The sequence below is a fragment of the Bipolaris maydis genome, assembly GCF_028858645.1.
Source record: "Bipolaris maydis strain C4 unplaced genomic scaffold PSV08scaffold_7, whole genome shotgun sequence".
Taxonomy (NCBI): domain Eukaryota; kingdom Fungi; phylum Ascomycota; class Dothideomycetes; order Pleosporales; family Pleosporaceae; genus Bipolaris; species Bipolaris maydis.
In genome coordinates, this window is record NW_027093863.1 from 1,465,343 (window position 1) to 1,486,432 (window position 21,090).

At 50.9% G+C, this 21,090-nt stretch overlaps 9 protein-coding genes and 2 non-coding genes across 11 annotated transcripts; 6 read left to right on the forward strand and 5 right to left on the reverse strand.

Annotated features, from left to right (window-relative positions):
* Positions 1 to 645: 645 nt before the first annotated feature.
* Positions 646 to 2,346, forward strand: PSV08DRAFT_351816 (uncharacterized protein; the record flags this gene model as incomplete). Its single annotated transcript, XM_066092844.1, has 2 exons — positions 646 to 739; positions 1,100 to 2,346. 2 exons carry the CDS (start codon positions 646 to 648, stop codon positions 2,344 to 2,346), a joined length of 1,341 nt encoding a protein of 446 aa, XP_065949147.1.
* A 1,408-nt stretch (positions 2,347 to 3,754) lies between these two features.
* Positions 3,755 to 3,851, reverse strand: PSV08DRAFT_t41. Its single transcript has one exon. It is a non-coding gene; the product is annotated as a tRNA-Leu (tRNA).
* A 309-nt stretch (positions 3,852 to 4,160) lies between these two features.
* Positions 4,161 to 4,587, forward strand: PSV08DRAFT_362499 (uncharacterized protein). Its single transcript, XM_014226924.2, has 2 exons — positions 4,161 to 4,281; positions 4,402 to 4,587. Exons 1-2 carry the CDS (start codon positions 4,249 to 4,251, stop codon positions 4,567 to 4,569), a joined length of 201 nt encoding a protein of 66 aa, XP_014082399.1. The 5' UTR covers positions 4,161 to 4,248; the 3' UTR covers positions 4,570 to 4,587.
* Positions 4,588 to 5,575: 988 nt separating this feature from the next.
* PSV08DRAFT_402110 (uncharacterized protein) lies at positions 5,576 to 6,618 on the reverse strand. Its single transcript, XM_014226923.1, has 3 exons — positions 6,493 to 6,618; positions 6,343 to 6,446; positions 5,576 to 6,286 (listed from the first exon to the last, which is right to left on the reverse strand). The coding sequence occupies exons 1-3, from the start codon at positions 6,550 to 6,552 to the stop codon at positions 5,674 to 5,676; spliced, it is 777 nt and encodes a 258-aa protein (XP_014082398.1). The 5' UTR covers positions 6,553 to 6,618; the 3' UTR covers positions 5,576 to 5,673.
* Positions 6,619 to 6,762: 144 nt separating this feature from the next.
* PSV08DRAFT_43578 (uncharacterized protein) lies at positions 6,763 to 7,599 on the forward strand. The gene is made up of 3 exons (XM_014226922.2): positions 6,763 to 6,862; positions 6,936 to 7,325; positions 7,391 to 7,599. Exons 1-3 carry the CDS (start codon positions 6,856 to 6,858, stop codon positions 7,441 to 7,443), a joined length of 450 nt encoding a protein of 149 aa, XP_014082397.2. The 5' UTR covers positions 6,763 to 6,855; the 3' UTR covers positions 7,444 to 7,599.
* On the reverse strand, positions 7,391 to 8,710 carry PSV08DRAFT_43580 (histone-fold-containing protein). The gene is made up of 3 exons (XM_014226921.2): positions 8,539 to 8,710; positions 8,351 to 8,484; positions 7,391 to 8,253 (listed from the first exon to the last, which is right to left on the reverse strand). The coding sequence occupies exons 1-3, from the start codon at positions 8,632 to 8,634 to the stop codon at positions 7,755 to 7,757; spliced, it is 729 nt and encodes a 242-aa protein (XP_014082396.1). The 5' UTR covers positions 8,635 to 8,710; the 3' UTR covers positions 7,391 to 7,754.
* Positions 8,711 to 9,890: 1,180 nt separating this feature from the next.
* Positions 9,891 to 10,672, forward strand: PSV08DRAFT_362503 (uncharacterized protein). The gene is made up of 2 exons (XM_014226920.1): positions 9,891 to 10,245; positions 10,351 to 10,672. The coding sequence occupies exons 1-2, from the start codon at positions 10,141 to 10,143 to the stop codon at positions 10,486 to 10,488; spliced, it is 243 nt and encodes an 80-aa protein (XP_014082395.1). The 5' UTR covers positions 9,891 to 10,140; the 3' UTR covers positions 10,489 to 10,672.
* Positions 10,673 to 10,998: 326 nt separating this feature from the next.
* PSV08DRAFT_203161 (uncharacterized protein) lies at positions 10,999 to 13,423 on the reverse strand (the record flags this gene model as incomplete). Its single annotated transcript, XM_014226919.1, has 2 exons — positions 10,999 to 13,047; positions 13,285 to 13,423. 2 exons carry the CDS (start codon positions 13,421 to 13,423, stop codon positions 11,081 to 11,083), a joined length of 2,106 nt encoding a protein of 701 aa, XP_014082394.1. The 3' UTR covers positions 10,999 to 11,080.
* A 1,204-nt stretch (positions 13,424 to 14,627) lies between these two features.
* PSV08DRAFT_223894 (RIC1-domain-containing protein) lies at positions 14,628 to 18,207 on the reverse strand (the record flags this gene model as incomplete). The annotated part of the gene is made up of 5 exons (XM_014226918.2): positions 14,628 to 15,493; positions 15,544 to 16,031; positions 16,078 to 16,345; positions 16,401 to 17,816; positions 17,866 to 18,207. 5 exons carry the CDS (start codon positions 18,205 to 18,207, stop codon positions 14,693 to 14,695), a joined length of 3,315 nt encoding a protein of 1,104 aa, XP_014082393.1. The 3' UTR covers positions 14,628 to 14,692.
* A 761-nt stretch (positions 18,208 to 18,968) lies between these two features.
* Positions 18,969 to 19,067, forward strand: PSV08DRAFT_t38. Its single transcript has one exon. It is a non-coding gene; the product is annotated as a tRNA-Leu (tRNA).
* A 521-nt stretch (positions 19,068 to 19,588) lies between these two features.
* PSV08DRAFT_390970 (mitochondrial carrier domain-containing protein) lies at positions 19,589 to 21,017 on the forward strand. Its single transcript, XM_014226917.2, has 3 exons — positions 19,589 to 19,688; positions 19,864 to 20,050; positions 20,180 to 21,017. The coding sequence occupies exons 1-3, from the start codon at positions 19,656 to 19,658 to the stop codon at positions 20,983 to 20,985; spliced, it is 1,026 nt and encodes a 341-aa protein (XP_014082392.1). The 5' UTR covers positions 19,589 to 19,655; the 3' UTR covers positions 20,986 to 21,017.
* The last annotated feature ends 73 nt before the right edge of the window (positions 21,018 to 21,090 follow it).

Sequence of the window (21,090 nt, forward strand, 5' to 3'; positions counted from 1 at the left end):
TTTGCTGTTCAATATTCCAGATTGCTGTCGGCCGGCGACGCAGGTTACGGATAGAGGGGCCAGACAGCACAGCGCGTGAAGCGAGGGCAGCCGTGGTGGCAGAGAGAACCAGTCGCAAAGGGGAGCGGGCATGTGGCAGGGATGCCGCTGAGCCGCTTAGCTGGATTGGAGCGGCTGAATACGGGGTCTGCTATCGATAAGAGGCCCGGGTGCCGTGCCTACGTTCCATTCGCAGGCCGAGTGCATACGTAAGGACATTTGATCCGACGAGCTGGATGTCCAAGCCAGCAGACATAGTTTCACCTTTGTCTTCACCGCTCTTGAAACAAGTTGCTTCCCCGCTGCACCGGGTCCTCCAATTGCGCACAGCTGCGCCTGGGCACGCGCGGAAGCCTGGACAGACGACGCCAATGAGTCGAGATGGAACTGAGGGAGCGCATACCGCGCATCCACCAATATGCAATGGATGAAAAGGGCGCAGCACCTAAGCCCTCTCGCCCGCGTCAGGCTGCCCTTTTGGCAATCATCTCAAGTGGCTTCAGCGCGCAGCTGACATGGGGCCCATGTAACATGCTGCGCGCCCTACTGGTACAAGCGCACAAATGCTGATGCCTGAAATTCGGTGCGGTGCGAGGCAAGTCCCCCATGGGTTGGGCTGGTGGTGGTGGTGATGGCGACGAGGAGCCCGCTGTGCGCGGCCAGCAGAAGACGAGGCACGGGACTTTGTGCTCTGTGCAGTGTAGGTGTGCTGTCCATGGAAATGAGGGCGTTCAAGAGATGCGACGCATCCACCGAGTGCGCCGTGTCGCAAAGGGCCAGCTTCCGGCCGCCTAATTGGGAGCTAGGGCTGATGGACGAGGGTGTGGCGGGGCGAGGCTATTGGCTGAGGGGCACTGGCGCTGCTGCAGCTTTTGTGAGTCACAGGTCGGGCCTTTGTGAAGCCGCGCTCGCTTCCAAACACTTTTAACCCCCCACTTCCCTCGCTGCCTGGAATTTCGCTCTCTCTTACTCACCACATCCACAACTACAAGCATCACACAAGACAGTCATCATAATGGCTGCCTTTTAGCTTCCCCCGCGTCTCGCAGTCGACTCACAGCCGACACCTTGGATCCCGCCACCATACCCACTCTCCCCATTCCATCCACACCCTCAGAGTCTTCCTTTTTGGAACCTCTGAACTCAAGTCTAGCTTCGTGCAGCTTTAGTTCGCCGTCTTCCTCCCCGTTCGACTTCACGTCGTCCACCACGGCTTCCCAACAGTCAACATGGCTTTCCTCACCAGCTCCCAACGCCTCTCGGCAACCATTGAATACGAGTCAACCCGCATTCGCGCATCGTCAGCCGGACTTTGTCCTCTACGATCAACCAGCTCCGGTCTCTCATCGGCCTCAGCGAGCACCCAGCGCTCCTCAGCATACGTTTAACAACGGCCAGCACTTCTACGCAAATTCTGCCCCGTCATCCACTACAGAATTCCAACAGCCACGGTTACGCCAGCGTCCCCCAGTCCCCCTGTTTTCCAGCTCTAGCAACAACACTCCCCAACTCCACAACGCCACAAACATGGCAGGTACGGTGCATCCTCTACGTGCTCTCGACTCCGAGCTCACCATGCCGGCAGACTTGAACAGCAACAACTCGTTTGACTCGGGCGCAAGCCTGATGTCCAACTTCAACAACGGAAGCTTTTCTCTGGACTCGGTGTCCGCATTCACGGCGATCAACGATCCTTCTGTTGCCGCCGGGTCTACGCGCACCGTGTCCCCCAAGGACATCTTCAATGATGCCTTTGGGTCTGCGCCCCCATCTACGGCGTTCACAAACTTGACCTCTCCCGATATCGGTGACTCCCCCTTCATCAACGATAGCTTCGAGTGCTCGCCCATGTTCAACGGCGAGCCCAACATGACGGACACAAGTGATTGGTTCTCTCTGTTCCCCGAGCAGGAGACCAAGGTTCCTGATAACGTCTATGCGCCCGCCATCTCTATGCCTTTGGAGCGCACCATCAGCAGCCAGTCAATGGAGCGATCTGGTTCTTCCAGCACCGGCTCCCCCATCGTTTTGGACAGCTACACTCGAAGGAAGTCATCTGTTACCAACTCACCTGCCATCAATGGCGTCAGCAAGTCTCGTCGGCGAAAGGGTCCTCTACCAAGCATCACGGTAGATCCCAATGACAAGGTCGCTTTGAAGCGAGCACGCAACACGCTTGCTGCTCGTGAGTCTCGTCAGCGCAAGTTTGATCATGTCAGCACCCTCGAGCAGCGCAACTCTGAGCTGCAGGCTGAGGTTGAAAAGTGGAAGAGTATTGCTATGGCTCATGGATACAGCGGACAATGAATGTCCTCGTCTCTCTCATATGGTCCCCCAGTGGTCGTTAGGAGCTGGTGAAGAACCAGCCTTGCCTTTCGGCAAAAGTTTTTCCTTTCTCGTTGCTTCTTCGCGACTCCTTCTTTGGCTTCCTTCGCGGTCGTATCACCCACTGTTTGTGTTTACGCGCCCTTGTGCTTATCTTTTTGGACGCCGGTGTGCAGTCTCCCCGATGTGGTTTTAGATTGACTCCGCCTGGCGGGAGTGGTAATGTGGTGCTGACGATGTTTCGGTTTCTCGACGAGTTTGTTAGTGAGAATGTTTTCGTGCTCTAGTATATGCGATAGTCTCCTTATAAACATCTATTCTTTATCAATGACTCCTGCGTTCGATCATGGGTGATGCCTGGTGTTCTATGACTCTGTTGCAGCCAAGCATGACTTTGCCGGCACATGAGTGGTTGATGTGTGTGTCATACTGTAGTCACGCTGAGCAGGTTTGTGCTTTAATGCTCATGATTCACAGTACAACACGTAAGTTCCATGTCAAGTCCTGTATATGTTGCACATTCGCCATGGCGGCAAGATCAGGTGTAGACTCTGATAGATGGGCGTGTGACTCTAAGGGGGTTTTTTCTTCTTCTTCTGTGGCTATGGGGTGAAGTGCTAGAATACTGACTACAGGATGACTCTACACTCATGCAGGCCACTCAAGCCATACTGAACGTCAGATCCCTGTCCTTCCACTTTTCGTTTTCAGAAGAGATCATCTCCATCCCTTTGATCGAACATGTCGTGTCCCTGGTTTTGATCGTCTTGCACTGCTGGCTTGTAGGTCTGGTGTTTTGGCTTCGTTGCCGCAACTCACATCTAATCAACTCTCACGTGGCACATTAGGCGCGTCCGTTGTAAAGAGAGAGAGAAAAAAGATCAGATAGAGGGAGTTCCATTAGCACTATTCTCGTGGTGATCTTCATTCTCCTCATATTATCGCCTACGATCCAACTCGACAAAAAGTTACCCAAGAATCATGCCGCACCTATTATATTTGATAAATGCTTTGGTAGCTATTTTACTAAAGTACTGTATAATTCGGGTCCTTGATTAGAAACTCTTTTCCCTATTACCATAGTTATCGTACTGCTTAACCTGTTATATTTGTACCCTTACAGGCACAAAGAAAAGACACGTGCTATTACATGGTTTGGACTCAAACACTGCAGTCCACAATAAGCGATTATTGTATTCGAGAACATAACTGTACATAAACTAGCAAGCCAGCACTTCTGTAATAGGATGATTTTCCAAAAAGGAAGTGAGCTCAAGCCACCAGTACCTGGCCAACTGCCCGCAATTCACGCTTCCTTCCCCCTCCCTCCCCAAAAAGAAAATGGTGTTACTAGAATGTTTAGATTCAACAAAAAAAGTAAAAAAGATGTTGACAAGAGTGGGATTCGAACCCACGCCCGTGAAGACTGCGGAGGATGTTTAGAACGAACCTAAACGCAGCGCCTTAGACCACTCGGCCATCTTGCCTTTGTGAATTGAATGAACAATAACTCAATTTTATAAACTATATCTTCAAGTTTTGATCTGAAGAGCCTCTAGCTTACCCAACAGCACTTCTCCAAAACATTAAAAGGCTAGTGATGGGTTTTGAGCATCAATCAAATTCATGCGTTCACACGAAGTGTGGGGTAAGCACGTAGCGAAATGCCCCGCTCTGTTCCGAGCTTGGGTCTAAGACTCACACTTAACCACGTCTGCCATTCGCCGTGAAGTCCAAAAAGAACTTCAAGATTTAGTAATCGGTATCGCTCAATACGCTACCAGATTCACGTCGTCACGAGTCTCCCTTTCTACTCTTTTTACCGACGACGACGACATCGACTTCTTGCACCATCTTAGAAAAACTTGGAGTTCACGAGCAACTATGCCATCTCAACCAGACGATCTCTTACTCTCTGTAAGTGGTCATTCATTCGTTTGATAACTGGCCCAACAAAATGTTTCTACGCCAATACTCTTATTTCAGAATACAATCATCTCTCACTACTACATCTGATTATCACTCATATCGACACAGCTCCAAACATCTCTCCGCAACGCACTAGCAACGTTTGGGCCAAGCAGCACTCAGTACCGCAACATCAAGCTTATAGTCGACGAGTACGCGGCAAATCTTGCTATGCAGGGGTTGTCGATAGGTTCTAGTGAATCATGTCAGGTTGGAGAGGATATGCAGACGGATTGAGGGATTATGTGTGTGTTGAAATGGACTGCATACTCAACTTGTAGGATTCGTCAAGGAACGAGGTCCAGGTATGGAGCGTTCCGGCCCGAGAGCACGAAGAAGAGGATTATGAGGGAGAGAGCATGTAAATTAGCGTGACCTTGAATGGTGATTGTAATTGGAATTCACTGCGGTTGAAAGTGCAGCACGAGTACCCCCAAATATCGTTAGAGCAAGGATCGAGACTTCAATCTCCAGCTGTATACCAAATCTAGTAAAAATGCCTAGAATCGTTCTTACTTAATTTCAATAAGCAGTCTGAAGTACTTTGATATGTTGAACATTCTCTTAATGTAGTGAAGTCGAGACCGCTATATGCCACACCTATGTCTTTGATGTATCGGGCATTTTATCGGGGCCCAAGTCTCGTGTGCTACCAATGGAAACATATCTGCTTCCATAAAAAAAACTCCATACCTCCGAGTTTCCAAAATCATGTCCTTCCAGCCTCAGGATTTTCGCCAATCTTTTCGTCACCTCTCTATCTTGCTCCCTGTATGTGCCTTTGGGGCCCTCCCCCCCCTGACCATCATTACTTCCAGTAGGAATGCCGTTCTCTATAGCACCTCTCAAAAGCTCAGTGAAAAGCTGGATGAAGGTAGAGTTTGACAAAATTGCGACCAGGTATCGTATCGTGGAGCCAGAGTGGGCTGTTCTGTATGTGGATGTTTGCGGTGAGACGCGCAAACCATCATTGAATACGAAGCATCTCTATCGATGGTTTATGCATGGAATATGCATCCTTTCTCGTGCGTATTCAAGTCACCTGACAATGTGAAGGGTGACCCAACGAACCCGAGGGAGCCAGGTGCTTGATGTTGGGTTTGCTGTACCAGGGTAAGTTCTCTGTCGATGCCGCTCTACTGATCCCAGGTTTCCTTGGGAGGCCGTTTAATTTCTAAGCGATTGTTTGGATGCGCCTCCTTTTACTCGAATGCTCAGAAAAAGATGGTACTTCACTCAGTTGCTCCATCTATCGTCGTTTGAAAACCAGTATGGAAAGTATCGAGAGACTTCAGTAACACACCCGGAGTTACTTTTCAGTGCAACAAAAATGTTACAAGCTCATGTTGATGGGCCTGCTTGAACACCTCCGTAACCTCCTCTGGGTCCAAAGCCCCGTCCACCGCCTCTTGCAGGCCCTTGGGGTTGGCGGACTGGTTTCTCTTGTGTACCCGGTGTTGATGGACGGCTGATACCAGACTCCTTCTTTTGACCATGCACTGAGCCAGGCTTCGGGGTGTAGCTTGGGTCGAAGAGCTGGCGTGCAGGAGCGGCGGCTCGTGCAGGTGACTGCTCGTTGCTCGACCTGGGTTGGCTGTCCCTCCCACCACGTCCTCGGCCTTTTCCTCTCGTGGGCCTGTTCGGGGAGTTGTTGCGCGAGTCCTCTGTAGCAGAAGCGGCTGGCGAGCCAAAGATACGTTCACGTGCCTCAGCATACTTGCGCTCTTTTTCTGCTCGTTCCCTTTGCGCACGTGCCTTTCGCTCTTCGAAATCTGCTTCGGCCTTCTTTTTACGCTCTTCTTCGCTGTCGTCGTCTTCGAGGCTCATACCGGCCATGTTCCGGGAAAGAACCTGAGGAGAGGGCTTGCGAGCGAGCATTGTGACTTTTGGTTTGAAGGTTGCTACGGCAGGTGCAGGGTGTACTTCAGGGTACCATTGGGGCTCCGGGTTCTCACTTATCCACAGTCGTCAGCTCGGGACGTAATGAAGGGGGTGGGAGGGGTGGCATACGCGGCCTGCCAAAGCTGCTTGTTGAATTCAGCATGCTGGGCTTTGAGTTGTGCCTTTGTGAGCTTTGGCTTCGGTTGCTCTTCGGCTGGCTTCTCCTCTTCTTTCTACAAGGCGTGAGCGAATGAAAGCAGCGAAGAGGGGCACATGTACGTCGGCGAGAGATTCCCAGTCGTCATCCCAGGCGTCAGCGAGCGCGTTCTTCGGTGGCATCTTATCTCTGAGTTTATCCGGTTGTAGAAGTAAGAGGAATCCAAGAAATGGTGTTGTTGTTGGAAGCTACCTCGGAAGAAGAGGTGTGTCGGTCTGGGCTTATGATGTCGCAGCCCGCCAATATTTCGAGGGTTCCACCGACGACCCTTGTCTGCAGCGGGAGCTAGCCACCACATCCCGCGATTAGATAGCTGCTGCGCTATGTCATTTCACTGCTTGCTGCCTCGCACCTGCATTCACCCTGTGTCGCAAACGCCCTCGCTATAGCTACAATCGGCTTGCAAGCCCAAAACTCTCGCCAAGATGTCTGGTAAGTTTTACTCTGTCAACACCACCCAGTATGGAGTCCAAGCGGCCGCGTATGGAGCTCACGCCCCCATCAGACCGCGATGGAGACTCCACCATGCACTCTTCCCCCCGCAATGCCTCGGACGATGAAATGTTCCCCGACGAGGCGCTGCCAAACAACCCAGCTACGCCGCATAACGCAAATCTTGCCGCCGTAAACGAAATCTCGCCGCCAAACTCCCAGTCCCAGACTCGCGAGACATTGGGTGTAAACTCCAACGGCAAGCGCCCGTTGTCTGGTGGCACACTGCAGTCCTCGGCAACAAACACCCTGGGCACAAGCGGGACACATACAGATCCTGAGACAGGTTACCAGTGGAGCAGGCAAGAGGATCAGCCGGGTTACGAGTGGATGAATACAAGGGCGAGGGAGGAGGAAAACAGAGCACTCGACAACATTGTTGACAAGGGATATATGATCAAACGTGAGCGACATCCCTTTTCGTGTAGTTTTATTTTTCAGAAGAAAAGTTGGCTGACATCTAGGTAGTGCGGTACGGTGATCCTTTAGATGCGAGCGTGGCTGCAAAGACGAAGCGCTGAAAGGAGAGACTGGAGCGTCATACTGCTTAATGAGGTGAAGACATTGCTGGATTGTGGTTATGCAACGTATGCAAGGCATGATGTCTATGGCATTAGAACAACACGCCATGTATGACATGTCCAAGCGCGTTGTCGGGTATCGAGCCGTACGTACAAGTTATATGAAGCATCTTTGTGCGAGCAAGTGCATTGCGCACCTGGATAGCTCTGTGCTTCCATTCATGAATAAACATCAATGTTCAACTCTGTTCCACCAAAACGCCTTTTCCATGCAGTGATATCTCAACACCCGTACGAAAAAGCATAGCCCCTCAGTCACTGTCGTTGCCATCTTCGTCGTCATCATCGTCCTCTCTGTTCTCCTTCTCTTCGAGCGGATCCTCTACCAAGCGCTCTTCTTCGACCTCCTCTTCAATCTCATCATCCTCGACCTCCTCGTCCTCAACGTCTGCTGCCTCATCCCCCTCTTCTTCGGTGACATCTCCCTCGACGTTATCCCCACTTTCTCGCCTTGCCCTCTTCGCTGCCCTCTCTCCATCATCATCTGCCTCTTCCATAACGACATCTCCTTCCGCCGTTGGTTTCGTAGGCGTGGATCCTGTTGCACCTCCGGTTGACGATGATGCCTTCTTCTCCTCGCGGACCTTTTTCCTATAAGTGTTCCGTTTGTCGGCTTGTATGCTCGTGAACTTTGTAACTTCGGCTTCAAGACGGGGCAGCATGAAAGCAAATTCGAGTTCTTGCATGGCATCGAAAACATCCTTGGGCATGACAGTTTTCTTGCCGTTGCCAAGGGCTTTTTCGGCAGCGCTATCAACATCCCATTGTTAGTGCTAATTCAGCAGTATAACAAGATGGCTTGGTACATGCAACATTGGGCATAGTAGCAGAGAGTAGGCAGACATACCATGATGTAATGTAGTTGACGAACACGGTTGCACTCTTGCTCATGGCAAGTAGCGCATCTTTTTGGATCTGAGTATTCGGCGGCAGCACACCCTTAGCCAGACGCTGCACTATCGATTTGGGCAAATTCAGATCCTATAGTCGGGTCATCAGCCTTGCGCTCCGCTTCTGACTCAGTATGCAGCGCACCTCGACACCCAGACTGTCATCCCGCGGCGCTGATCTTGGTGCTACGGGACTGGGTTCAGTTGACACGGCGGATACGTTGCTTTTTTTGGGCGGCATTGTGAACTACAAAATACTCGCTAGAGGGAATTAGAAGTTTCGGGTGGGGTGGAGAGGTGTGTGATTGAGGTCGGTATGTTGGTTGGAAGTAGATGTGGAGGTGCGAATGCGATAGTTTTAGTGGGACCCTGACGCGTGAGCACGCGTTGAGGTCTGGGCGCAATTCTAGACTTTTATCGGAAACGGAACCGTCAACCAGTATGAACACTTTAAATGTGGATTGTGGGCCGAATGATTCAACACATTGTCAGAGCTATCCTGGCTTATAATATAAGTGGGTTGAATCGCGGTTTAATCGTACAAGCGGAAACCTCAGTGTACACTTTCAGACAATCTAGGGGTAACCAAATGAGCAGCATACTCAATAATTAATCTTCATCTTGGGTCCAAGTAGGCAGCAACGCAGTGAACGGACTAAAATCGCCAGCTTTATCTAAGATCCATCTCTATTGCCAGTACCTAAGGAGACAAGAGACGATCGATAGTTCCATTGTAGTCATTTTAAGCTTGCCCTACAAATGCACTTAAACTTGGGGTAGCACAGCAAGCCTACCCATGTCAAGTTGTAGCTATGCAAACAAACTTGTGTCATTTCTCTAGATTGCATGGTGCCCTGTGCAGACTTCAAGACACCTTGACATTTTGGACCCTGAATCGCCAGAGTTCATTTATCAATGTCAAACCACAACGGGATCCAAAACTTTCTTGCAAATCCGTTAATCTATCATGTGTCATATCGCGGTACTAATTATCGTTGGCATCGAGTTTATTGCTCAAGACTTTGTCTTTATGGAAATGCTTTGATGTTGATCCATATCACTGAGCCAGACGATAAGGGAAGGTAGACAATCCCAGTTGCAAGACAAGCCTCTTTGCTCCACTAAGTTTGTAGTTGCCCAAGATTGTTACCCCTATCTAATTAGAATACAGCGCGCGTAGCGAACAAAAAAAGTACGTCAGAACCCAGCCTAGCAAGTTACATGTGAGACACAACCAAAAGATCGAGTAAAGATCCAGAAGCACCTACTAGCCTATCCATACACAAAACTACGTCAGTCCCATCCCCTCTAGACCACATGAAACAGAAACAAGCCGGCGCATGCCAGCTACCAGAGTTGCGAGAACCAGTCGAATAGCAACCCCGCCCTACACTCACCCCCACCTTCTCACCGCGGCTAGACACGGGTGACGTCACCCCCGCCTGCAACGCAACGCAAACATGGCCCTAATCTCTGCCGCCTGGTGACCACCACGCCACGCCACGCCGCCCCATCAAACAGCCAAGTTCTCTTTCACCCCAAGCCTAACTACGAGCAAGGGTCTGGGTCCACTACTAAGCCGAACTTGCATACATAAGTACTCGGTCGTCCATCCCCCTCCCTTCTCTTATCCTCACTAGAACACAACACCTTTCACAACGAAACTCCTGCACATTCAAAAGGCCCTGCCCAAACGGCTTCCCTACGACTTCTTTTTACAAGATCTTACACGACTCGTCCACGCAAAATGCCTCTCGTAGTCCCCGGTATCCAGTCCAAGGATGGAAACTCCAAGGAGGAGTGGATGACCAAGCTCATGGGCAAGAAGATTGGCGAGAAGCATGATGAAGTGGTTCGTTTTTTCCACTCTTCCCCCCCCTTTTTTTCCCCTAAAACTGCGATACTCTATTTACCATGTTTGAAACCGACTACTAACGAGTTCATGAAAATTGTCCAGACCTTTGCAAAGACCGATCTCCCAGAGCAGCACCGCGTCCTCAGACCCGACTCGATGAAGACTATGGATTTCAAGCCAGACAGGTTGAACGTACACGTTGATGAGGATGGCACCGTCAAGGATGTTACTCACGGTTAAGAAAGAGGTTGCTGCACAGCAACGGCTTGATAGTTCTGGAGGATGAGGCATAGTTGCGTGGATGTGGTTAATGAAAGATGGAACACGGGCATGTGTACCCAGAGGCTGTAATAGATGACACTGATGAATCAAAGTCACGATTGTTCACAATACAACTAAGGTGTGTATGTATGTGTACATCCAAAGTAATGTCTTGAAAGAATACGAGAGTCTCCACTAGTTAGAGATCACTTGAACATTTTGCCACAGCTACCTGGTCTCAGCGCCAACTCCAACGCTTTGCTAAAACAAGAAGAAGAAGAAGAAGAAGAAGAAAAGCCGAGAAGGAGGCCCCAATGATATCATACAACGACAAAAGAAATCGGATGCCACCGCTGGCAAGAAAAAGAAAAGAAAAGAAAGAGGAAACAAACATGGCTACCGAATTCCCTGCCAACTTTAATTTTTTTGCAACTCCAAATTTGGTACTGGGGCCGCATATCAGCCCTACAGCCTTGCCCGCACGGTCATCCAAAACAAAAAAAGAACATCGCCACTGTGGAGAAAAGCTTATTGCAACCTCACCGGCGACGATTCTTCTGCCCTCTCTCTTTTACGCCTTTGTTCGTTTGCGCGGTGCTTCAGATTCTCTCCTACTAGCCACAATCTGCACCTCGTCCTTGTTTCGCAACGCCTCGACCACGTCCGTCATCTTGAGCATGGTGGCGTGCATAGCCTCTGGATGCTCAAAGCAGAGCATGATGCACGCTCGTATCGTGAGCGCGGAAAAGTATCGTCGTAGCACCTTGTCTTTCTCGTGGTAGCTGGCGGCCCCCATGACGAGCCCGATCCAGAGGAGCACGCCGGCCATGTCGCCCCAGCAGTCGGAGAGGTTGGATTTTTCCAGTGCATCCTTGACTTCTGAGAGTGTAGTAAAACGTCGTTGATTGCGCAGTGTCTCTGCTGAGACAGATGATTGGGAAGAAAATGAAGGGTAGTGTGAAGCGGTGGAGGCGTCCGAGGATCGGTGGACAAAGGGAAAGCTCGGCTGTGGTGCAGAAGAGCCAAGGCTGAATGAGCCGCCGAATGATGGACTCGTCGAGTAATCCGTATCTGGGGTACTGTATGAAACATCAAAAGGCGAAGGTAGGGATTCACTGGATTGCGAGGCTAGTGACGATGTGTAAACTGTAGACATTTTTCGCGTTGGACATGCATGTGTAATGGCATCAGACAGCTGGATTCGGTTGTTGATTGCGTATGCTTGGACAACGGCAGTGATTCGTATCGCCTCGTATTTCCAGTCTTCTTGTGTACGCACATTGTCCCTAGACATTTGTTCCAAGGCCGGGTATTGCGTAATGCGGTAGGTCATGCTTGTGAGCTTGTTCGAATTCCATTGGGCGTCCTTCGACTCCTCAAGAAACTCTTCAATCAATGTCCGCATGTCGTTCAGGAGCTTCAGTATATTTGGCTGATACGCGACTGATCGTGAATCCTCGACTGTCACATATTTCCCGCGGGGACAGTAGAGTGGAGACTCTGGGGCTGCGACATTAGGCTGGTAGTTCTTAGTCGAATTATTGACGCAATACTCGACATACATTGCGCTAGGTGTTGTTTCGCGCAAGACCGCGATCGCCAGGTGTGCCCAAGAGACTGCAGATGCCAGATAGCCATTTATACCCAATTCGTTTAGCCCACCGCGCTCTTTGATCATCTTCTCCATACCGTCCTGATGATAAGCCAGACTCATCTCTGTCCGACTGATGACTTCACCAAGAATGAGCTGACTGACCGCGATGATGTTAGCATCATCTGTCCTTGTTGTTGACTCCTGGATTTTGTCTACAACAAGTTCCACGACGTCTTGGCGCAATGCTGCAGTTTCGAGACTCTCGACATCGCGCTGCCGTATAACGTCGTCATGTGCAGATGCCATAAACAGCGTACTAAGAAAAGTGTGAGGGTGGTCGAGGCACTTTGGTATCCACACTCTGCCGAGGCTTCGTGTGCCAAAGTACGTCCTGCAGTGGTGCTTCAATTTCTCGACAGAAACGTGTGGGTTACTCGATTGGAACATGGTTCCGAAGGGATCCAGGCTCACGCCTATCCATCTTAATGGCGGAATGTTGTGTTTGTCAAACGCATAGTTGATTTGAGGGTTTATAGGAACAACTATGGGCGTTCGGGCAACAGTAGATTGTTGTGGTTCTACTTTTGCTATCCTGGTATCAGGACTTGAGTGGTCGCCGTCTTTCGACTTTAATTTCGAAGAAGCACCAGGGGAAGCTGGCTTCTTTCCACCGCTGCTCTTTTTCTTGGGCTGGGCGATTGGGCGACTTTGAGTCTCCTCGCCTGAGTGCGGCTCGTCGGAAGCCTCGCTACCCGCCCTCGACTTTGCAGCCTCTCTGCTTTTTCCAGTCTTGAGAAAGCTGGTCATGGCTGTTTGGCGCACTTTGTGCATAGTATCTTTGGATTTGAACTTGCCAGGCTCATTTGCGACAATCCAACAATAGTCTCCATCCTTGGATGATGATTCTGTCGGCGAAACGCTCGACGTCTTGCGCGAACGCAGTGCTACGTGTGCTGTCAGTATATGGTGCCATACAAGAGGCGATAGGACGGCAGTGTCGAACGTTCATGTCCATGCAAGTGAGTGGCGTTGAATTGGCAATAGACATAGGTGCGGGTGTGGGTGCAGGTGCAGGCACTGAACGAGACCTCGGCATGGTGATGACAGGCTTGCTGCCTATGTAGTGCACTCAACGCGCGCACATCCGACTCATCAGTGAAGACGAAGAGAGCTTCGCTTACATTTGATCTCCGAACGTGGCGACATAGGGCTGCAATGCAAGGTCGTATCAGAGCCGACAGTGGATGCAGGTGAGGGATAGGCGAAATGCATGTGATGTGTGGCGGCGAAGAGAAAGGGCTCTGCTGGAGGGGCAGTCATTGTTATCGACTAGCTCGATGCTCCAAAGGGAAGGGAGGGGGTGTGCCCAGCACAGAGGTCAAGGAAATGGTGTAGAAAAATGGGCGGTTCCTCGATCAGACCAGCAAATATCTTGGAGCAGTAGCAGGAGGAGCGGTCGAGGGATCGGTCAGCATCAGATAGGGCTGAGCGAGTATGGGGGCCTGATGAAGACATATATGTAGGCGTGCGGGTGCCTGTGTCTGTGTGCCTTGCCAGTCAGGCTGAGCCAGCATTCCGCAAAGCGCAGGACGTGCCGTCTAAGGGCGGCCTTGTGTTGCCCCGCGAAGCAGGCAGTAGGCAGTTGAGCGGCATGCAGCACATGCTGGGCCAACGCGTGGCAACGTGGTGTCGCTGGGATACAGAGGCCATGGGCGCGGATGGCGGCCGTGGCTGTGTTCCTGGTGCCAACGCGGGCGAACGAACCGTGGGCCTACGCTTGGTGGTAGGCACATTGCTGGCCTGACCGCCGGCCCATGGCTCTGGCGCCCGCGCAGTCCGCCTCCTGAACTGCCTCAGTGCCGAAGCCCATCAGTGTCGGTCGCCCTGCAACATGGCCGACACCCCCATTGGATGCCGTCCCACACGTGCAAAGCCTGCCGCCAATCGCACCATGTTACGCTCCAGACGCCAAACCGGCCTCACCGCCTCCGACACACCCCCCCGCGACATTTCCCAAGGAACGCCAATGCCGTCCCCTCCCCCCTTATCTATACACACCTCTCTCAGATGAGCCACGGGCCCGGCCCTCTCACGTCACAAAGGCCTCCTTGGCTCAAACACGCGCGCACATGGCTGCCATGACTTTACGTACACAAGATACGAGCTCGAATGCAATCTCAAATGACACAACAAACTCACCAATGCCATCGTCATATCATCAACGTTCGCTTACCGGCGTACCGGCGGGTTGGGTGCGCCATGCCTTGAGCTGGGTGTAAATGACATTGCTATAGGCGTGTTGGCCGCCCTACTTACCAATCACTCGTTTCGACTCATCTGGCGCCGAATTCCGTAAGCAGCCCGGTGGAGTCCATACGAGCGCGAGCTGTGAAATCATTGGCATGCTTGTACCTCTACCACAGCTTTGGGACCGTGGCTGCAGCCTCAGCTACTCCAGCGGGCTAGACCGCCTATCTCTGCCAACACGGGCTTTAGCACTGCTAGACGCGTGATACAACACAAGGACATGGTACATGGTTGTATTAATAGACTTGTCTACCAAGCCTCTTGGGATTGTTGCTACTGGCGTCAGTTGCTCAGTCCAAGACCAAAATAGTCACTGCGAGCTTGCTGTCCGTTTCCCTTCCCAGGACTCGCACCAACGTCTCCAGGGCTAACACCATCGCTCTCTTCCGACGTGATGCTCACACTGTTCGCCCCAAAATCGTCGCCTAATCCGCCTAATCCTCCCAACGCACGATGCCCATTGCCCCGCCCTCTCAACGGCACATTGAGACGAGTAGAATCAAAGGTGAAATGGGGCTGCCCCAACCCAGACTCTGCTGACGGGCTCTTCAGCTCCACAAGCTCCAGCGTGCTACGGAGCGTCGCACCAGATTCATCCAAAGCCATCAGAAACCGCGCTAGTTCTTTGCACAGCTCCCAATCACCTTCATCTTTGGCACGTTGCAGTAAGCGCACCACCTGGTCGCCCGTCGACCGCAGCTCTTCAAACGTATGAAGAACAAGCAAGTAGCCACCCGCGGTCTTGAGATTACCTTTTTGGAGCGATTCTTCAAACAGCTCTTCCGGCGGTGGCAGATTCGAGAACAGAGTTCGCCAGGAGCGCACTTCGGTTTTGCGCGTGCATTGCACCACAATATCAAGGTACTGCGGGAACGAACTTAAAAACGATAGTACGCTCGGCAAGAGGGCTTGTTCAAGTGGCGGCTGGGTGTCAACCTCTTCGTCCAACACTTCGTGCAGTAAGATTTCCAAAGCATGAGGAAAGTAAAGCAGATGCTGGTAATGATGGCTGAGATGTAGAGCCGCAGGGTGATTGAACTGAGCCAGATGGGAGCGCAGCAGTGCGGGAAGGAATAAGTGGGTCTACCACACATGTCAGCAAGGCATCCATAGAGAGAGACGGAACAGCTTACCCTCGTTCCGAAGCGCAAGAAGGCAAAGTTTGTGTCTCTGCGCTGGATCAACTCAGACTCAACACCAAATACTATGGCTTTGTTGATCAATGCAGATAGTGGGTAGAAGTCGACCGGAATGTGCACAGGTGTAGGCAACTCTCTGCCAATCTCAGGAGACGCAGAAGCCAGGACGTCTTGCATATCAATCCACACCCGCATATCTTGGCCATCAAAGAACCACAGTGAATCGCGCAAATCATGGCCATGCATGCCGTCCATTGTGAGCCCTACCGAAGGGCTTGGCGGCAAAGAGTCAGCTTGCTTGTCTAGTGCAAACGCAGGGTGGTCGCGCATGAGCGCATACGTCTCTACGTTCTGCGCAATGATGCGCATTTCATACTTGAGCCCGCCGACTTCTGTTGTAGTTGGCTGCAGTAGCACAAGTTTACCGTCCACGAGGAACAATATTGTGGCAACCGACACGTCTTGGGACGGGTCTCCGCTGTCTAAGCCACATTAGTTTCTGTAGAACCATGCTCTGGTAGAACTTACGCATTTGGTCTTCAGGCAAAATCCAGCTGAGTGCTCGCACTCGCGGAGGTGCACGGATAATGCCATGCAGTGCAATTTGACCAACTTGAACTAGTTTGACACTGGCATCTGCGACACTGATAACGTAGTGGTACAAGACGTTCTCGTATGTGTAGACCAGAAGCGAATCCTCTCCTGAGGGCGCAATCAGAACTATTGGTGCAGGGAGCTTCTGTACATGCATGATGCGGCTTTTTTCCAGAGCTGCCTCACGAGAATACACTCGAATCTAGGTACGACCAAGTCAGTATGGGCCGCTAAATACCGTCCCGCATTTATCGTACCTCGTGAGATTCATGGCATTCAACCGCTGCAATCAGAACATGCTGAAACCAGCACATTCCTCCTCGAACAGTGAACTCGTTCTCGCCAAACGGATCGTCAAACATTTTCCAACGTCCGCTATTCACACTGTAATGTGCAAGTCCTCTTTTGCCTGCGATTGCGACGTATCGCCCATCGTTTGAGATGACTGCACTTCTGATTGGCCACTGGTCGACTAGATAGGCCGAAGGAACCTGTACATGATGCCACAAAGAGACATCAGCCGATATAGTCGTGAGGTCTGGAAGGTCGTATCCACGATAGATCATGAAGCCGGTGCTGGTCTGCATCAAGGACCGTGATATATTGGCGGATGAGAAGCAACCAGTGACCGCACTTCGAGCCATTTCCATGGTATATAGACGATTATCGTTGTTAGCCAACATCAAGAGCTCAGCGCCCCCACCGATCCAAAAGGCTTCCTTGATGCCGAGAAGCCACCCTTCTTTGTTTGTCTCGGAGAGCGTCCTGTCTGCGGTAAAGCTGGTAGCACCGGGCTTACCGTATACACTCCACATTGCCCAGCCATTTTCGTAACCAGCGAACAGACAGTACCCATCTGGCGAGTACGTCAAGATAGTCAACTGCCCAGGCGACGTGACATTCGGACGTAACTTGTGCGAAAGAGGAATATTGCCTGTGTAGTCCTTTGCAGTATACACATATATCTGACCACTGGCACTGCCAACCGCAAGTAGAGAGAACCGCGCATTGATCGCAGCCTTGATCCCTTTGTCCGCATCTACCTCGGGCATGTGGAAGCCATGCCCGCGGAAAAGACTTGGATCTTCACTGTCCTTTTTGGCGACTTTTTGAACAGCAAATGCCTGACCATCATTCGTAATCCAGCAGGATATGTTCATAGGTCGATCATGAACTAAATCACGTAGTGTCGTCTTTTTTCCAATCCACGTCATTTTGGATAATAGCTCGGTGCTTGTTTGATTTCCAGTGCTGTCTGGCGCCCACCGAATGCATTGTATAGCAGCAGGCTTTTCCGTTGCGACAATCAGTTCCTCGTCTAGAGCCAGGGCTCGTATTATCCCGGCATCGACCCGTATGACCATGCGGAAACGCAGGCTGAGCTCTCTCAAGCCATTGCCCTCCCCCGGCCCCGCATTGGCCTCATGCTGCCGTTGTATCTTGAAGCCAGTGATTGCACTGCTTCTTCTCGCGTGTCCTCCATGCGTGTCTGTGAACTGGGTTTTGTAGACACGTGAGGAACGATCTGTCGCAAGGGAATACGTAATCAAAAAGCCGAGCGTGGTTTGTACGACAAATATCTGGGAATCGGGGCGAACGAGCACATCAATGTTGGGGCCGTATGTTTTGACGGATTGTTCGGAGCGTAACACAGAAGCCAAAACAACGGTAGGCTGTAGGGTGTATCAGTGAAGGCCGACCAAAGAGGCGAGCACATGGTACCTTTGTCTGCCAGACTGTGAGGGTTGTTTTTGTGAGGGTTGCAAACAAGTGACCACTCCTAGTCACTCTGATAGCAACAATGGCTCCGTGGATGTCATCCTTTACCGGTAGACTCGGAGCAGCTTGTCGTGATAGCTCCCCATCTTCCTTCTCTTCTACTCCGCTTGTGTTGTTCGTAACATTCCTTTCCTTTGGGTGAGACTCTGCACCACTGTCTGGTTCAGCGTGTTGGTCGCCTGATTGCTTGCGCTCTAAGCCATCGTTGGAGACATGCGGGCGCCCCAGGTCCGTACGTTTAGTAGCCGCGAAGACGGAGGGCGACGAGATAGGCCAATACGTCATGGCGCTTTACCGCAAGCGATGGCTGCATTTGCGCGCGCCCACCTCACTGCGGGGATGTGTGCTTCACGAAGCTCATGCTAGCTGGCTAGATGCAGGGTAAGGTGGCTGTGGTGTCTGATGTTGAGCTTGATGATCCACGCGAGGCGCAGCACCAGTCCGGCCCAGTTGTGGCTGCCCGGTCCGTGCTTAGATAGGACAATGAACACAGTGATAGCAAGGGTCAATCAAATTGGTGGGGTTGCACATCCCATGTTTTTACTTACATTTGTACTACCTCAGAGCTCCTGGTACATTTGGGAACGTGCTATTACAGTTATGGCTGCAGGAAGTGGCCAGTAGCCACCTCGGCACCCATGAATGGATGATGTTCGCTCTCATGTGCGGGTAGGCGCCGCAAGAGCTTGCAGCCGTCATATTTCAAGATTTTGAGGGAACGTGAAAGAAGGCCAAAGTAGTTTACCAGTCTACAAGTCAACAGAGCCTCCCAATCGTATTTTCTGAAGACCTTGAAATACTGGATTCATGATAACTTAATATCTATCCCGTGTTCACTCTGTGTCAACTCTTCTAATGAATATGCAACCATGTTTACGAAACCCCGCGCGATATCGAGAACGATAGGGTTGAAGGAAGTGTATTGAGCTTGGCGAACGCGGCAATGGCCACGGCCAAGAATGCATTAGCCTATGCCTTTTGATGTCCAGGATTAACGCCAACATTATTTAAATTGTACATGTGAGATCTTCCATCAAATCCCTTACGGTGAGATGGCCGAGTTGGTTATGGCGCCAGGTTAAGGTCTTCTTAACATCATATTCCTGGTCACGAAAGTGGCGTGGGTTCGAGTCCCACTCTCATCAGCATTCGTCTGGCTTCAGTCAGATACCCCAGGTTCTTTTTTGCAGGTTCATCAGCCTGTAGGGCAGCGTGGCGCGGGTTGTGTTACAGCGATAAAGCGTTATTTTTATCTGATCACAGAGATTTTGGATATCACTGCTCGCAAGCCTGCACATGATTCTGATCTCGGAATCGAGACCTTGCTGCAATGACTTGTTGCCTACATTCGTTTTTTTTAAAAATAATTTGCAGTTGATGACAGATAATTTCCAAAGCAGTAATGGAATGACAAGTAGGAATAGAATCTGTAAGGAAGGTTGTTCTGCATAGGAATAGTACCATCCACACTTCTAATGCGTTGCTCAGTAGAGAAACTTGAGAAAGAAAGGAACTTTTGGGTACCATCGCTACATGCATTGTTACTAAAAAAAAATGTCTTTGTGATGTACTATGATTATGTGCGCACCTAGATCATCACCGATGACGTAGTACATGCTTATCCAGAACCCTGTAGATCAACTCCTAAAAAATTACACGCAACGTCCTGCTCTGTACCAATAGTACCATCATATGTTGAGGGACGGGGAGAAACAAGCTTTGGATCGTTGCAAATGTCGGGCAATTCCAATTCGGACATCTTAATTGTAAGTGATTGACGACACAGCTGTGATGGATTTCTGGTATGCGCGCCATTCTATGTATATCTAGACCGGCAGTAGATATGCGATATGTAACAAGGGATTGTTGAACGATGGATATTAAATTGGCAGAAAAAGTACACAGCAACGGGTGAGAAGCTAACAAAAACAAAAACTCTAGGCAGGCGCAATTGCAGCCTTTACAGTGGATCTCCTTGTGTACCCGCTCGACACGCTGAAAACACGCATCCAATCGCCCAACTATGCAAGAGTGTATACGAATCCGCAGACGGGGAAGCCTAACCCGGCTTTGTTTCGCGGCGTGTATCAAGGAATTGGAAGCGTGATAATAGCCACATTACCTTCATGTAAGAAACACGCATTCCATTTGTACTAGCTGCATTATCTCTATAATCCTCCCAAGCCGTAAATTCCTCGGAATCTTTTAAATCTCCAACCATCAAAACACCCCAGTTAAATCTAACTCTACCAAATAGCAGGAGCATTCTTCACAACCTACGAACGCACAAAATCCCTCTTCACCCGTCTAAATACCACCTCTTCTTCACCAGGCGGCGTCCTCCCCACACCCTTAATCCATGCCTCAGCCTCCTCCCTCGCCGAACTCGTCTCGTGCGCCATCCTCACCCCTGCAGAAGTAATAAAGCAAAATGCCCAAATGGTCTCATTATCAACAACATCATCATCATCTTCCCCCCAAGCAAACGCAACTCTCCAAACCCTCTCAAAATTCCGGTCCAACCCCCTCGCCCTCTGGCGCGGCTACACGGCGCTCGCAGGGCGAAACTTGCCTTTTACAGCGATGCAGTTCCCGCTGCTGGAGCGCTTGAAGGAAGCGATTAAGCAGTACCGCGATGAGCGCGGCCTAACGCGTGGTACGATTGTGGAAAGCGGGTGTATTACTGCGTTTAGTGCGGGCACGGCCGGAGCTGTGGCGGCGGTCATTACGACGCCGATTGATGTCGTCAAGACGCGGATTATGCTTTCGGCGGGTGAGGGGTCCGGGGAGGCGAAGGGTGGGGAAGGAAAGGGGGCGAAGGAGGGGATTAAGAGTGCTGCGAGGGATTTGATACAGGGGGGTGAAGGCGGGAAGAAGAGTAGTTGGGGGATTGGGAAAGAGATTGTAGCGGAGAAGGGAGTTAGGGGTTTGTGGAGAGGTGGTGCGTTGAGGGCTGTGTGGACGTTTGTGGGTGCAGGATTGTATCTAGGGGCGTATGAGACGGGGAGGGTGTATCTTGCTAGTCGGCGAGGGGATGAGGTTAGCGAAGAGGATTTGATGTAGATGTGAGTGTATGAAATGAACAGAGATGACACGTCTTCAGAAAGAACAGGACAACCGGGCTTTAGACGGTCGCAGATGAATAGATGTTACATGTTGTATGATATT